This window comes from Populus alba, chromosome 9, assembly GCF_005239225.2.
Source record: "Populus alba chromosome 9, ASM523922v2, whole genome shotgun sequence".
Lineage (NCBI taxonomy): Eukaryota > Viridiplantae > Streptophyta > Magnoliopsida > Malpighiales > Salicaceae > Populus > Populus alba.
Window position 1 is genome coordinate 10,889,157 of NC_133292.1, and position 16,515 is coordinate 10,905,671.

Genomic DNA, 16,515 nt, shown 5'->3' on the forward strand with positions numbered 1-16,515 from the left:
TGTGAATTTGTATATTCTATTTTGTATTAAGATTTCATTAGGTTTATGTTATCTCATTTTATTTTTTATTTTTCGGGTCTTTAAGCCCTGATTATGACCATTTTTTTTTTAATATGTATAGATATTTTAAGAACAACTTTAAGTCTATCGAATTATTCCTCTTTTGTAAAAAAATCAAGTACTAGATAGTTGGGCTCGAGAAAAAAATATTAATTGACATGCAAATGATAGATTTTATAGATTTTATTTTATGATGTTTTATCATTGAAATAAGGTTTTTCTATTTTTTGTTAGATTGTGGTGGGTGTTTTTATTTTTATATTTGGAATCTGAAAAATATTTCATTATTCAACATTCTTATAAAAGGGTTTTGTCCAATTTCTTAAATATAGCAAGTTGTCATTCCTTTCCTTTTTTTTTTTTATATTGTTGTGCTACAAACATTGTGATGTATTTATTTAATTTATATATAAAAAATAATATTAATAATAAGATAGATTTAACAAGGAAGGGATTGTCCATTTGATATTTTCGAAGGCCTAGCTAATTCTGGGCCTCTATCAGAAGACTCAGGACCCTCTCGAGAAACTTCATTTGGACAGGAAATGGAATATGGCCCGGCCCATTTTTTCATGCATGCTTGAGATTTGGATCCTTTGGAAAAGAGAAGAAAAAATCAAAATCAATAGGGAACAAAAACAAGGCTCCATTTCCAATTAGATACTGCATATATATTGGACAATAATATTAATGTCAATCAAGATTTTATTTTTTGATAATTCAGTGGCCGGAAGATTCAAATACAAATGCTTTTCAACTCCCGAGACTTCAGCATCAAACCACATGGCAAAGAGGGGATAAAAACAAGAAAAGTGAAAAATCATGGCATTTGCTCAGTAATTGCATCTAAAATTCACAGTTATTAACCGCACTTAGCCTGTGCTGTGTCAGGAAAAAAGTTAATTTAAAATTGATTTGACTTTTCTCATAATGTTTTTTAAGGGTTAACTCGAAACCTATTTAATCATATCATAATCTAATTTAATTTTTTTTTTAAAAATAATAATAATTAAAATTAACTCGTACATCTTATGACCCGAACATAACGATGCTAATTTAAGATTAATTTTAATAACTACGCTAAACTAGCTTTATGTAACAAAGTTGAATGGCCGCCGTTTGTGCAATGGAAAAAATGGTTAAGAGAGGTCCTACAGGGACCAGCTGATCATAAATTACTCAAGAGTACAGGGACCATTTAGTCATAGATTGTCATTCTCCTGTCAATTATCACTCCACTGTCAATTTTTCAAAGTTTTCCAGCCCTCCATGTCGAGATATTTTGCTCGCATTAATTAATGACTAATCACACCTCTATTATTACGTGGGCTATATGGCCCTAGGCTAATTAAGCCCTTGTGTACAGCAAAGCAAAGCAAATCCTATCCAAACCTTTTTCCTTTTCTCTCTCTTTTTGACGGAGATCTTATTATTTTTTATTAAAAATATTATATATATGTTGTGAGAATTAGTTTTAAAACAATATAAAAATAATAATTTTAACCTTTTTTTTCCTTCAAATTTTCATGAAACGCTTTTGTGGTATTCTTGGGCTAACTTCTCCATCTTAAACAAGAACCCTTTCCAATAAAATAGGAAGAGAAAAAAGAACAATTAATTTCATCATACCAATCAAGTTTACAAATCATAACCAAACCTGTGCAGCAAAAAACGCAATTAATATTTTTTTATGGGCTGATAATTAGATGCAAAGCCTAACATCACAGAACTTAACGTGGTGAGCATGTTTTGACTTTAAAACAAAGCATTATTGCCCACATCACCAAACTTCTTTGGCTGGATGTCTCTTCTGGTTAGACTGTAAGGTCTCTGAGAGAGACGTAGCTCCCATTTCTCAGCGGACCAGATTCCTCTTCTTGTCAATTCTCAGTGCATAGACGAGCCGGGAAAACTGGTTCGTTCACTTAAGTCGTGTTGGCTTCTGTAGCATTGAAGACGAGGAAGGTTGGTAGGGAAGGCAAATTTGGTGTCAGCAAGAGAATGGATAGCTGGTTTTTTTCTTTTTTCTTTTCTTTTTCACGGTGAGGGAAGATCCAAAATGACAAGGTGAACGAAAATATCATTTAATTATGAATCAGCATATTGAAGTCTCTGCTTTATACATACAATTGATTTTTTCTCTTCTGCTGCTTTGTCAATATGGCCCGTCATGCATTTGATGTTGTGTCGGATTCTGGTTGGAATTGAAAGGGATATTGTCAGATCGTGAAAAATCATGTTCTGTAAAAGCCAATATATAATCGTCCAAACTCCAAACTTACCTGGGGAAAATGCTCGCTAGATAGAGCCAGAAAAATGGGTTTTTTTATATATATAAAAAAATATCACAGTAATTTAAGAATTTTAGTAAAATATCACCTTTCAAAAAGGTTTTAATGGAATAATAGGATGTTTTCGTCCAGTCAAGCTTCTGAAAAAGTAAGTGCAGAGTAACTAAAAGTCTTCGTGTGTGTCTTAAAAACACCAAAACAAGGTGGTTGGAGGGGCCAGGACGTACCTTCTCTCCTTCTTAGTTTTCCACTCTTGCCTGCAAAAGTAGAAAGAAGATTAATTTGTTGCTAAAAATAAAGAATTTCCATGGAGAGAAGATGAGTAGCTTGAAGTTTGAATCCACGCTGTTAACGATATTATCCAATCTCCTGAAGATAATATTGATACTGAAGATAAACATGATCAGGGATTGATATCCCTGACCTGACCTGCTCATACCTGATCATACCTGAACAAAAGAGATTACTACGACTGAAGATAATCGTGATCTCCAAGCATATCTACAATAAAGATAATATTGATATTGAAGATAAACATGATCAGGGAGTACGATAATTATCAAGAAGTCTGGATACTGAAGAGATCATGATTAGGGATTGTTATCCCTGATCATACCTGCTCATACCTGCTCATACCTGACCTGACCTGCTCATACCTGCACAAGAGATATTCATCGAATCTGAAGATAACGTGATAACATTAGAAAATATGTGTATATCTTATCATTAATTGAACTCTTGATTATAGGATTTATTTTGAATTTAAGATGGTATTATATAAGACCATCATGTAACAGTAAAATATCATCCAACGAAAATACATTCTTCTGTATCTCTCTAGCCTTCCCGTCTACAGCTCTTCTCTTCTTCTTCTCCTATTCTTTTATCTTACATGGTATCAGAGCCATTGACTCACGTCACACAAATGGCCTCCTCTACAGAAAATACCTCTGATGCTGCTGCTATTAGCATTCCTGCTCTTGTTTCCCCTCCTGCTATAAATGTCACAAAACTCTCAAAAGACAACTATCATGTCTGGAAAGCTCAACTAATTCCCTTCTTCCGTGGGCAAGGTATTTTTGGCTACCTTAATGGAACCATTCCCATTCCATCTAAAGAAATTTCTGCTGCTGCAACTTCCTCTGTCATCTCCAATCCTCTCTATGAACATTGGCAGCGCCAGGATGCTGTTATAGTTGCCATTCTGTTCTCTACAATCTCTGAAAATGTTCTTATTCAAGTGGTATCTTACACCACCTCAGCTGCTATTTGGTGTGCTCTAGCCAAATCTTTTTCCTCTCAATCACGTGCTAGAGTTATTCAACTCCGCACTGAACTTGTCAACACCCGTAAAGGGTCACAATCTGCCCATGATTTCTTTATGCAGATCAAACGCATGACAGATGAACTTGCTGTTGCCGGTCATGCTCTTCATTGTGATGAAATTATCTCCTATCTACTGTCGGGTCTTGGCCATGATTATGACTCTCTTGTCACTGCCATCACCGCACGGACAGATCCTGTCACCTTAGAGGAAGTTTATGCCCTCTTACTCACCACAGAAGCACGGCTGCAACACAACAATGGACCTCCCATTCAGCCTGCTGTTCATGTAGCTACCCGCCAGCAACACTTTTCTTCCTACAGAGGACGAAATATGTATAGAGGCAGAGGAAGAAATTTCAGAGATACTTATTTTCGAGATGCTTCATCCTCTAATAATTCTAATGGCAGGAACAATTTTCATAGAGATGCTATGATATGCCAAGTATGTGATAAACCTGGTCACTCTGCCAAAAAATGCTACCATCGATTTGATGTCACATACCGTGACAATTCCGCAAAAATCAACACTCCGCAAGGGCTAATGGCGACAAGGTCTGTTTCTGCATCTGATTGGCACCCTGATACTGGTGCTACAAATCATCTCACCAATAACATGAACAACTTAAATCTTCAGAGTGACGACTATACTGGTTCAGATCACGTTCTGGTTGGCAATGGTGCAGGTTTGCATATCTCTCGTGTTGGTTCTTCTATTTTTACTCCATCCAAAACCCCTTTTATGCTCAAACAATTATTACTTGTTCCTGAAATTCAAAAAAATCTCATTTCTGTTCAACAATTTTGCAATGATAATCTAGTGTTTTTTGAATTTCATGATCAATTTTTTCTTATTAAGGACTACTTGGGGAAAATCCTTCATCGCGGCACCTTTAAAGATGGGCTATATTCCTTCTCCAACCTGTCGGACAAATTCTCCTCTCATGCACTCACTACTGTACGAGAGCCTTATCAAATATGGCATCACCGACTTGGCCATGCATCATTTCCAGTTATTCAAAAAACTATTTCCGCATTTACGTTACCTGTTGCAAGTAAAAAGCTTCCAGTTTGTTCGGATTGTCAACTAGCTAAAAGTAGTCAATTATCTTTCCATTCCAGCAATCATAAATCTATTCATCCTTTAGACATAGTGCACACTGATGTTTGGGGTCCATCACCCATCTTGTCAAACAGTGGCGCTCGTTATTATGTATGTTTTTTAGATGATTGCACCAAATTCATCTGGTTATTTCCTCTTAAACTAAAATCGAATGTTGAAAAAGTTTTTCTGCTCTTTAAAACTTCGGTTGAACGTCAGTTTAATCGTTCAATAAAAAATATTCAATCTGATTGGGGTGGTGAATACCGTCGTATGTCAACACTATTAACTCAAATAGGCATTCACCATCGCAAAGCATGCCCATACACTCATCAGCAAATGGGTGCAGTTGAACGTCGTCATAAACAAATTGTTGAGGTTGGTCTCTCATTACTTTCTCACTCTAAACTCCCACAACAATTTTGGGAAGATGCTTTTCTCACAGCCACATATATCATCAATCGTCTTCCCACTCCTATTCTCAATCAAAAATCTCCATACGAAATTGTTTTTCGTCATACTCCTGATTATCGTTTTCTTAAAGTTTTTGGTTGTGCATGCTGGCCTTATCTTCGACCATACAACAAACACAAAATTGATTTCAGATCTAAAGATTGCATTTTTATTGGTTATAGTTCGGACCATCATGAATATAAATGTCTTGACCTTGCAACAGGTAAAGTTTACGTGTCTCGTCATGTCGTTTTCGACGAAAACAAATTCCCATACCAAATTACTGAAAATCATTCGACTATTTCTCCACTCACTACATCAGTTACTGTTTCGTTTCCAAACACTGTTCCCTCTATTTCACTAACACCTGCAGGTACAAACTCTCCTCCATCATTGCCAAACATGGATGCTGCTCTGCCGGTATACTCTTCCAACCCGGAACCATCACCTCCATTACCTGATGATACAGCTCCATCCTCTTCACCAAGGCCACTGCCACAAACCACAGACATAACACCACCTCCATCCAACAATCACCCGATGGTAACCAGATCAAAGAACCACATTTCCAAACCAAAAAAATCCTTTGATGGACAAACCTTGTATCCCCTGCCCCGTGCACTGCTAGCTACTGCTTCTCCTCCCTACAAAGAACCAACTTCGTTCACTGAAGCCTCAAAATCTTCTCACTGGAGGTCTGCCATGAACACTGAGTTTGATGCCTTGCTCCGGAATCGCACCTGGGAACTGGTTCCTCCATCTCGCAAGGTAAATGTCATCGGCTGTCGCTGGATCTTCAAGCTAAAGAGGAAGGCTGATGGTTCTATTGAAAGATACAAGGCACGCCTTGTTGCTAAGGGGTTTCATCAACAATTCGGGGTGGACTTCAATGAAACCTACAGCCCGGTAGTGAAGCCTGCAACAATCCGGTTGGTTCTGTCAATTGCAGTATGTAAACACTGGAAAATTCGTCAGCTGGATGTCCAAAATGCCTTCCTTCACGGCACACTTTCAGAAGAGGTTTACATGGATCAACCACCAGGTTTCAAACATCCTCAATTCCCTGAATATATCTGCAAACTCAAGCGGTCCTTATATGGACTTAAACAGGCGCCTCGTCAATGGTTTGCTCGGCTTGCTGCTGTACTGCTACAACTAGGATTTGTTGCCAGCAAAGCTGATTTGTCACTCTTTGTTCTAAACGACACCACCAGCATCCTCTATGTTCTTATTTATGTTGATGATATTATCATCACCGGCTCTAATGATGTTGCTGTCCAGGATATTATACAGCACCTACACACAGAATTTGCTATTACTGATCTTGGTTCTCTAAGTTTTTTCTTAGGCGTTGAAGCCTTACGTGATGCTACAGGTCTCTATTTAACTCAACGCAGGTACATTGTTGATCTGCTCACTAAGTCCAAGATGGATGGTGCCAAGCCGTGTTCAACTCCAATGTCCACTTCTGTCAGCTTGACAGCAACAGATACAGCAACGTTTGAAGATCCCACTCTATACAGAAGCATTGTTGGTGGCTTGCATTATCTGTCTTTCACTCGGCCTGACATTGCTTTCGCAGTGCATCGTGTTAGTAAATTCATGCATCAACCCAAGCTATCCCACTGGTTGTGTGTTAAGAGGATCCTGCGTTATCTCAAGCAAACAATATCATACGGCTTACTGTTGTCTTGCTCCAATTCATTCACATTTCAGGCATTTTCTGATGCAGATTGGGCAGGGGACATAGATGATCGTCGCTCTGTTGGTGCATATTGTATATTCCTTGGATCTACTTTAATTTCATGGCGAAGCAAACAGCAAGCCACAGTCGCTCGTAGCAGTACTGAAGCGGAATACAAAGCCCTCGCGGACACGGCAGCCGAACTCCAATGGTTACAATATTTAGCTGCCGAACTTGGTCTGCCACTATCCACAAGTCCCACTCTTTGGTGTGACAATATAGGTGCTACTTATCTATCCTCCAATCCGGTGTTCCATGCCCGCACAAAGCACATTGAAATTGATTTTCACTTCGTCAGAGATCTGGTCTCTCAACAGAAATTGATAGTCAGGTTTTTATCTACTCGTGATCAGCTAGCCGATCTTCTGACCAAACCACTCTCTACAGCACGGTTTAATTTTTTGTGCTCCAATCTTCACGTTTGTGACCTCCCGTCAAGATTGAGGGGGCGTGTTAACGATATTATCCAATCTCCTGAAGATAATATTGATACTGAAGATAAACATGATCAGGGATTGATATCCCTGACCTGACCTGCTCATACCTGATCATACCTGAACAAAAGAGATTACTACGACTGAAGATAATCGTGATCTCCAAGCATATCTACAATAAAGATAATATTGATATTGAAGATAAACATGATCAGGGAGTACGATAATTATCAAGAAGTCTGGATACTGAAGAGATCATGATTAGGGATTGTTATCCCTGATCATACCTGCTCATACCTGCTCATACCTGACCTGACCTGCTCATACCTGCACAAGAGATATTCATCGAATCTGAAGATAACATGATAACATTAGAAAATATGTGTATATCTTATCATTAATTGAACTCTTGATTATAGGATTTATTTTGAATTTAAGATGGTATTATATAAGACCATCATGTAACAGTAAAATATCATCCAACGAAAATACATTCTTCTGTATCTCTCTAGCCTTCCCGTCTACAGCTCTTCTCTTCTTCTTCTCCTATTCTTTTATCTTACACACGCGATGAAAGCTCGTATTTTTCTTTTGTTCTTGTCTTGACACAATCATTCACCTAATTCTAAAACAAATAGCAATCCATCGATCGTCTCTCATCTGTATGACTCATGGTTTATTTATTTAATACGACACGTTGTTTGCGAAGAAATATAGATATTATTGATTTTGCGGTTAATTCTCAGAAACACGATATTAATTATATATCATATTTTTAAACTGTGATATTTTAAAGTATATTATTTTGTCAAGATTTTTTGCTCATGTGTTAATTCTTTCTTCTTCTTCTTTTGTAAATTTCTATGCTAGTTGTCTAATATGTCCAAAATTGCTGGCAACTTTGACTAGGCCCTAATAACTTTCTGATATATTCTTGCATATTCTTTTTATTTTAAAAATATAAAAATTCACTATAAAACTATCTTAGATATAATTTTTTTTTTTATGTTTATGTTTTTCCAACTAAATTAGTTTTTTTTTATTATTGTTTTTGTCTTTTTTATTCTTCTATCTATATCTATTATATCTTAACCGGTACAATAATCAAACACTACTACATGAGTGTCCTATAAGATATTATTTGGGAATGGAGATAATGAAAACAAAAAAAAAAAGATTATCTATATTTTATATTTTAAAATTATTTAAATTTACTCTAAAACGATAAATAAATGCAACCCATTCACTCACTTGTGAATGAACGCGACTTTTATGTGCTTGCCCTATAAGATATTAGTTGGAATTATCGCCTAAAAGTCATAGCTCTGAGGAGCTATCAGCATCTTGACCGACTCTAACGTCCCACTTAACACGATGGCATGGAGCTTTATTAACGATGGCAAGGAGATTTATTAATATGTTATTAATTTCTCGTAAAGCGAAGTTGCCATGAAAAAAAGAAGAAAAAGGGGGCGTCAAGCAGTTTTGAGAAAAGTCTAATACTGTGTTAGGATGAGAGGTAGTTTTAATATTTTTTTTGATAGAATATATATAAAAAGCATGGATTTTTATCTTAAAAAAATATGATTTATACTTAAAAAAATTATTGTACTTTAAAAAAAAAACCAACACAAAACAAATACATTATTAAAGCTCAACCCGTGGAAAATATTGCATCACTGCTTCAAATACCAATATATTTTTTTTAAAATATACAGAAATAAAAATTAGCGCGCGCACTTGTATTTTGTAAAGTGTCAGCAATTATAAACGGTGGCATTCAAACCACGGCACTGCGATTTGATCACGACCATTTACACGACGGCACAAGATTCAAAAGCATGAAAATAAAAATATTTTCCGTAGTCAATTATGGTATAAGTTAGTTATGTCCAATATCAATTTTTATGTAAAGAATATTAAATTACAAGGTCAAATCAAGAAATTTAGCAAATTTACGTCATCTTCTCTAGAAGCTCCCATGTGTTTCGGCTTTCAACTTTATATATATATATATATATATATATATATATATATATATATATATATATATATATATATATGATTTTTCAACTTTATGACAAACAAAATATATTTCTCTTGATTTTATGAGTTTCCATTGGTCGAAAACCAGAGTGCCCACAAATTGAATTGATTTGACCGGCGAGAAGCTTCTAATAAAATTTATTATTATTAGCTGGGCAAGAAAAAGCAAGGGTTAATCAAAACTAGTCCCTATAGTTTAGTTAAATGAACAAAATAGTCCTCAGTGTCCGAGAAACAATTTAATAATCCTTCTAGTTCCTTGTCCTGTTAATAACTTAGCCATTTAATCAATTTTCTGTTGATAAGGTGTTAAGGTAAACTCAATCTTGTAACTTTTTGCTTCAAAAATACCCTTTTTCCTGTGAGATTTCCCATCTCACCTACTTTTCACTTTCCTCTTAGAAAGAAATAACCAAATAAACTGAAAAGAAGAAATTATAAAATAATAATTACCAGTATAATTGAAACATAAAATACCCAAGTATCCTTTTTTTCTCCCCATTTATTTTAAGAAAAGAACCGATCAAGTTGAAAGTAAAAGGATTGCAATAGGAAACTCAATCTCCTGTATCGTTGCCTTCCATTTAAGAATGGAAACTCAATTTTCGACACTACTGCATTACAATTAAGCAAAAAAGAAACAAGGGACTAATTGATTTTTTTTACTAAACTAGAGGGACTAATTTATAATTAACTCAAAACACAATCTGTATTTCGGACATGAAAAAAGGCATCCCAAGTTAAATAAAAAGTTGAAGTTGAGGATGATTCTAACAAGGGCACGTGTGTTATGCTTGTGTTTACAATAAATCGTCGTCTCTAGATAAAAAAGTTAGGAAAGCGGTTGTCTGTGTCGAGGGAGGGCGGGGGGGCGGGCTGGTTGGCTACAAGTGTTTATGCTGTCTTTATAAATGCGAAATTTCAACTCCCAATTTTCTTTATGGGATTGTGTGATTGTAGTTTGCGTGTTTGTCAAAGTTGTAGAAAAACGGGGAAATTCTGTTCGCTCATTTGGGTCAGATAAGTTGACATTTAAAAGCTGGAAAATAATACGAGAAATATAGGTCTTACAAAGACCGCTAACAATATTACTATTGAAGGTGCAAAGGCCTCTGTTTCTTTGGTAAAGCTTCACTCTTTCTCTCTATCTCTGTGTTCATTTTCTTTTAGTGGTAGCATCAATTTGTATGGTTTGAGGTTCTTGGTTCTTGGGTTGGTTTCTTTTTTCTTGTTTGATGGTGTTTTGTGTTTGGTTTCTGAGAAAAAGATGAGAAAGATTGGAGAAGGTAAGGAAAGTAGAGGGGATTGTTGTAAAGAACCTGTCTTTTTGATAAGTCATGCAAGAACGGAATCTTGGGTTGTTCTTAAGGATGCTAATTTCTCATGGAAATAAGTTTTTCTTTTCTAAGAGGATTGTTCTTAATTATGACTATCACTCTAACCAGGTGTCCTTTTACCCTCTGGAATTCTCTGGTTGGATGCCAAGAAAAAGATCCTGTTTCTCAATGACCTTAAAGTTTTGTATTCCTCGCAGCTGTTTTCTTTTGCTTATTTGGTGGCATGGAATCTTGGGTTGTTCTAAGGGATGTTAATTTCTCATGGAAATATATATTTTCTCCTTCCTACAAGGATTGTTTGGAATTCTATGTTCAGATGCCAAGTAAAAGATCTTGTTTTTCAATGTTCTTAAAGTTCCTGTACAAACAAAAGTTGTTTCCTTTTTCTTTTGTGGTGGTCTGGGTAAGAATGTTTTGTTTTCAATTTAACTGATTGTTATTAAAAATTCTTAGTCTGTGGTGCTAAAGGTGGAGAAAGAGATGGCTGAGAATGGAAGGGTACATCCAGATTGTGTTAATGCTGCCAACCCTTACCATGAATGTGGTGTAGCTTGCCTTGAAAAGATTTCTAAAGGTCAGGGAAGGAAGGAGAAGAAAAAGTCAGGTAATCACTATTATTACTGATATCTTTGCCACTCTACTTAAAGTTGAGAGTTTTATGACTTTGACATGTTCACTTTACCATTTAATAACCATCTGTTGCAAATCAATCCATTCATAGCCATGATTTTGTGAAAAGCCATGATCTATTTGATGAAGAAAGTAAAGATAATACTATCAGAATCTTCCTATCAACCTTCATAGAGGTGAATTTGTAGCTATCAGAGAATTATCATTTGAAAATGGTGAGTTGAGAAGCACCGGACCGCTTTCTGTTAATTTAAATTCACCTACCTATCCAACTCCGTGGAGGAGAAGTTTTTTAATCAGGGCTCTGATGACTTTGAAAAGGTAAATCTTGAGATTTTTAAATTTCCAGCAGTAAGTCATGGCTGTTTTCTTGCAACGTGTGAAATTATGTAGGACTTCACACTTCTAAATAGTAAATACAGGTTTTGGACCAGGGAGTTTTTGACTTTAGGGTAGCACTGGACATTTCCAAATACAGTTGTAATTTATTTTTATTTACTTATTTTTCGTGTTTTAGATTATCATAATGGTGTAAATGGGAGTTGGCTTGGCAAAAACATGGATGGAGAAAGAAGAGCACAGCCAACTTGCCCCAAAGCCTCTAATCCTTACCATAAATGTGAGGAATTTTGTTCTAATAGAACTGCTGAGCCTAAACCAGGGGGGGTTAAAAAAGAAACAGGAGGAGCCAAGCCATGCCCAAAAGCATCTAATCCTTACCATAAATGTGAAGAATTTTGTTCTAACAGAACAGCTGATGCCAATCCTCGTGGGATTAAAAAACAATCAGAAAGAGCACAGCCATGCCCCAGAGCATCTAACCCTTCCCATAAATGTGACGAATTTTGTTCTAACAGAACTTCGGAGGCCAATCCTCAGGGGGTTGAAAAAGAATCAGGTTCCCCCCTTTTCAAATACTAACACATTGTTGCAAGTTGGATTCTCACTTTTGTTTTTTTTTTTGTTTTTTTTTTTGGGGGAGGGGGGGGTGTCTGGGACCTGCCAACCTTTGGGCTCAAGCCATTGGAGATGGAAGAAAGCTTTTTAACTCCATTAAAAAATTGAAGTCCTACAAGAATATCTTTCTCCAATTTGCAATTCCTCTTTGATGCTCAGTTCCTCATTACAGCACGTTGTTGTTGCAGGTTCCTTTCTTGATACTGCTTTAAGCTTTGGTAGAAAAAAGAAGGAATCTGAATCTCAGCAGAACTCTCCTCGAGCAGTTAACAATGCCCCTGCTGTAAAAGGAGCCGTTAACAATGCCCCTGCTGTAAAAGCAGTTCGCCGTGCTCCACCATCTCCATTGATTCTTCCTACCAAAAAGGATGAGGAACCAGAGAATAGTCGATCTTTTTCCTCATCTCAACCACGTTCTGATGAAAGTTACTCCGAAGACCATGCTCTTGACAAGGTGCCAGTTCAATCCCCTGGACCAATGCATGTGTCTGGGAAAATCACGGTAGTTTTTCATGCCTCTCCCTCACTAAATTTATTGTTCAATATCGGCTTTGCATTGCCTCACCTTTTTCTTTCTCCAACAGCCTGATCCTCCGAAAAGCCCTTCAAAGATTAGTTTGGCCTGCTATAAAATTCCAACACCAGTTGAACCACAACAGAATGGAAAGCTCCATGGTTCGCCAAAGGCTGCTCCATCTCCTGCTGCTAACCATGAGGGAAGAGTCACTAATGGTCCCATTACCGAGTACTTGAACTTCAGCTTTTCAGGCATTTCTCGTGCCTCAGAAGGGAGTGACGGGGAAGAGGTTCAATCTGTTGTTTCTGATTCCTGTGTGTCGGTAGGAAAATATCACGTGAGAGCAAATGTTGCCTCTATTCTACAGTTAATCTTTGAAAAGCATGGAGATATAGCCGCAGGCAGTCGATTGGAATCAGCTTCCATGCGAGCTTATTATCTGGAGTGCCTGTGCTTTGTGGTTCAGGAGTTGCAGTGCACTCCTTTCAAGCAGTTGACAAAATCCAAAGTTAGAGAAATGTTGGCTGTTCTGAAGGACGTTGAATCCGCACAAATTGATGTTAGTTGGCTACGTGATATACTAAATGATCTGGCTGAAGGCATGGAGCTCAGTAATCAGCATCGAGCTGCGGAGGAAGCAAAATCCAACTGCGATGATCTTATAGAGTCAAAAAAGAAAGAACTAGAATCCATGATGGAGGATCTAGCTCTCAAAGAGAAAGCAGTTGCTGATGCCAAGGCACAAATCACTGAAACAAGAACTCACCTGAGTAATCTAGAGCTCGAATCTTCCAAGTTAGGTGAGACTGTTTCATCCATCCAATCGAGGGTCGAAAAGTTTCATGAAAAACCCTTGGCAGATGAGATCCTGTAGTGCAACTACCGGGCAAAACTACCACCACCACCTAATACTTAATGTATTTTACAGTGTTCGATATTTACATAATCTAATTGTATGATACAAATTACAAAAACATGTAGGTGATACTAGGATTGTACTTTGGTATGTTCTAAAATCTTATGTTTATAGTGTTTAGTTCTATGGTATGGAAAGATGTTATTGGTTTGAGTGACGATGCAAGTTCATTTAGCATTTTTGGGAACCGCTAGCCTCTCTCTTTTTCGATGAATGAATTCAATTAATTATTCAAAGGGAATAACAGCGGAGCTGATCTCTGCTCCAAAGCAATGAACATGGAAAGATCTCATTTTAAAAATATTTATAAATTATTTTGTATATTAGGAAAAAAATTGACGATTTGTATTATTAGCCAGTCTTGTAAATGAATGAGCAGCTACAGAAAGTTCTGGCAAGACATGATTGATGCCCTTGTTTCTGGGAGCTCTACAGTTTCAGATAGGACTTGCCACTTCCGATTGACCTACGTACCACTTCAGGATTGTATTTGGTGTGGTCAGTAGAATTTGTGGCTATGGGATATTAACCCAGGTGCTTTAGATCTTAATATATAAATAAATTGGATTTATAAAATCATTATCTTGTATTTTTAATCATGTTAGATTTTGTTTCATGTTAATATAAATATTTTATTTGACATGATTATTTTATTATTAAAGCATCCACCATGTTGACTCTTCTTATTTTTATATTTCATTTTGTCTCTCTCTCATTCATTTTGATTTTTTTAAGTTCAAGTTGTTTCTGTATTTTTTATCCTGCAATAATGCAATCAAATGATCGAATTTTAAATTCACTTGGACCGCTAATCACTCTGCAAAAAGGATTCAAATCACATTTCAACAATAAATTATGAAAATAGCGCCCGGTGATACAATATCATAGAGTCATAATTTGTTTGTTCTACCTCTGAGCCTTGTTTCTCTTCGGGCTTCCCAAGGGGAACAACAGCACCATCATCAAGTGTCTTGGCATCTGAAAGATTTGAAGCAGTTCCACCAACTCCTTTCGTGCTGCAATAATTAGATTGAGACTGTAAGAACCTTGCATCTGGGAAGAAAACAAAATCATCAACCATGCTCTAGTTGATTGCAATAGAACTCTGCTGTAAAAGGACGAGAATGATACAAATTATAAATGACAATGTCTCTTCACATGCTATCGTACAAACTGCAGCTTCAAATTCATGCTGGCGGATCTTGAAGAGTAAAAAGCATGATCTTCAAATTCAGGCTCACTGGAGCAACCAGATGAGCCTGAAGAAAACTTTCAAAAACAGACCAGACCTTAGCTTCCCCGGTGGTAACTTGTCAACATCATTTTTTTGCATATAATAGCTCAGCCATGTCTCCAAGATCAACCTAAAAGTACACGATCCAACAGTTTTATGAGAGAATTCAATTGTTCTAAAGAAATAAATGCAGTCAGAACATGGATCATAGAAGTTTTAATTGTAAATTTGACTGGCCTTACAGATACCAACGACTTATCTAAATAGAAAACGCATTGTTACGTTCATTTTCACCCTCTCTTGAGACCCTGAATACTTGATCAATATGAGCAGGATACTGTGAACGTGTTGCTGCATGTTTATTCTGCAAATACATGGCAATCTTGCCGCAGATGGATGTGTCAGTATCATAGCAAAATGCTAGTGAACAAAAAAACAAAAACAAAAACCGAGAGAGAAGGCATCATGTAATACTCGTATTGAACTTTTAGATAGAATAATCAAAACGGGGGTTGAAAACATCTCCAAATGCCACCACTGCACCTCATTCATCTCTTCCTCCCCACCCACCATTGTCCCCAAAATAAAAACTCAATTTCCATAAAGAGAGAGAGAGAGAGAGAGAAGAAGAAAAGGCTAAATAAAAAATTGAAGAGATTATGTTGCTTGAATTCTAAAATTCTGCTACTGAGAATACCATTGCAGATTCCTCAGAATGAACCTAAACTGGAGCCAATTCATAATGTAGCCGGTTATAATAAGAATACAAGGGATCTTCCTACAAAAAATCAAAGAAACTACGCATAAGAATACCTTAGAGCATGGTGGCGAGTATTAAACAGAAGAAAGAAGAAGATGGTGGGCAATTCATGAATATAAACCACATGTAGCATCAGAAAGAAAACGATGGCTAATTCTTATGATGTGATACAATTCACAAATGAATTAAGGAACGTTCTGTTTTTTTATTTTTTAGTTTTGAAAAAAAATGGACACGTGAGCAAAATACTGCAGCACATCAATCCTGGGAATCACAATAAACCACGGTAATTGAGTTGCTAGAACAAGTTTGGATCATTTTCCATCTGCATCTATAGGCTGTTATTATAAACTAAACAAGGGGAAAACACAAAGAATTTCCAGCAACTGATACATTAATGAAGAAGACCTAAAAGATACTTCAATCTCGCTTTTTAATCATTACTTGAAAAATAGAATCTCAAATTAACCCTTAATGAATTTGTAAGAGGCCTCTAGATATCACCTTAAAAATAAAGAATCTCAGATTAACTCCTGGTGAATTGATAAAAAATCTCTAAACATCAATTAGAGAACTAAGAGATCCTTAAGTGATGTGTGTGTTCACTTTTCATGGCCCTCCTTGTTATGCTTTGGGCTCGGGAAATCAAAACCGAGGTCAAAAGGTGTTTTTGTTAAATTTATTTTAAAGGAAATTTTTTAATTTATTTTT

The 16,515-nt window shown here is 36.4% G+C and overlaps 1 protein-coding gene and 1 long non-coding RNA gene across 6 annotated transcripts; one reads left to right on the top strand and one right to left on the bottom strand.

Annotated features, from left to right (window-relative positions):
- The first annotated feature begins 10,383 nt into the window (after positions 1-10,383).
- On the top strand, positions 10,384-13,967 carry LOC118058835 (uncharacterized). Of its 5 annotated transcripts, XM_073411396.1 has the most exons (6): positions 10,384-10,576; positions 11,244-11,394; positions 11,938-12,318; positions 12,566-12,642; positions 12,673-12,879; positions 12,962-13,967. In XM_073411396.1, the coding sequence occupies exons 2-6, from the start codon at positions 11,271-11,273 to the stop codon at positions 13,766-13,768; spliced, it is 1,596 nt and encodes a 531-aa protein (XP_073267497.1). In that variant the 5' UTR covers positions 10,384-10,576; positions 11,244-11,270; the 3' UTR covers positions 13,769-13,967. The 5 variants fall into 5 exon arrangements, with proteins under 5 accessions (XP_073267497.1, XP_034927481.1, XP_034927483.1 ...); XM_035071590.2 differs by having other exon boundaries at positions 12,566-12,879; XM_035071592.2 differs by having other exon boundaries at positions 11,259-11,394; positions 12,566-12,879.
- Positions 13,968-14,622: 655 nt separating this feature from the next.
- On the bottom strand, positions 14,623-16,130 carry LOC140955952 (uncharacterized). The gene is made up of 2 exons (XR_012170743.1): positions 15,100-16,130; positions 14,623-14,826 (listed from the first exon to the last, which is right to left on the bottom strand). It is a non-coding gene; the product is annotated as an uncharacterized lncRNA (long non-coding RNA).
- Between the last annotated feature and the right edge of the window lie 385 nt (positions 16,131-16,515).

Excerpts from the sequence above, each read along its gene's own strand:
- LOC118058835 (XM_035071590.2), top strand. The coding sequence starts at position 11,271 with ATGGCTGAGAATGGAAGGGTACATCCAGATTGTGTTAATGCTGCCAAC. Across the intron at positions 12,319-12,565 it reads GGGGGTTGAAAAAGAATCAG|GTTCCTTTCTTGATACTGCT; the intron begins GTTCCCCCCTTT and ends TTGTTGTTGCAG. Across the intron at positions 12,880-12,961 it reads ATGTGTCTGGGAAAATCACG|CCTGATCCTCCGAAAAGCCC; the intron begins GTAGTTTTTCAT and ends TTTCTCCAACAG.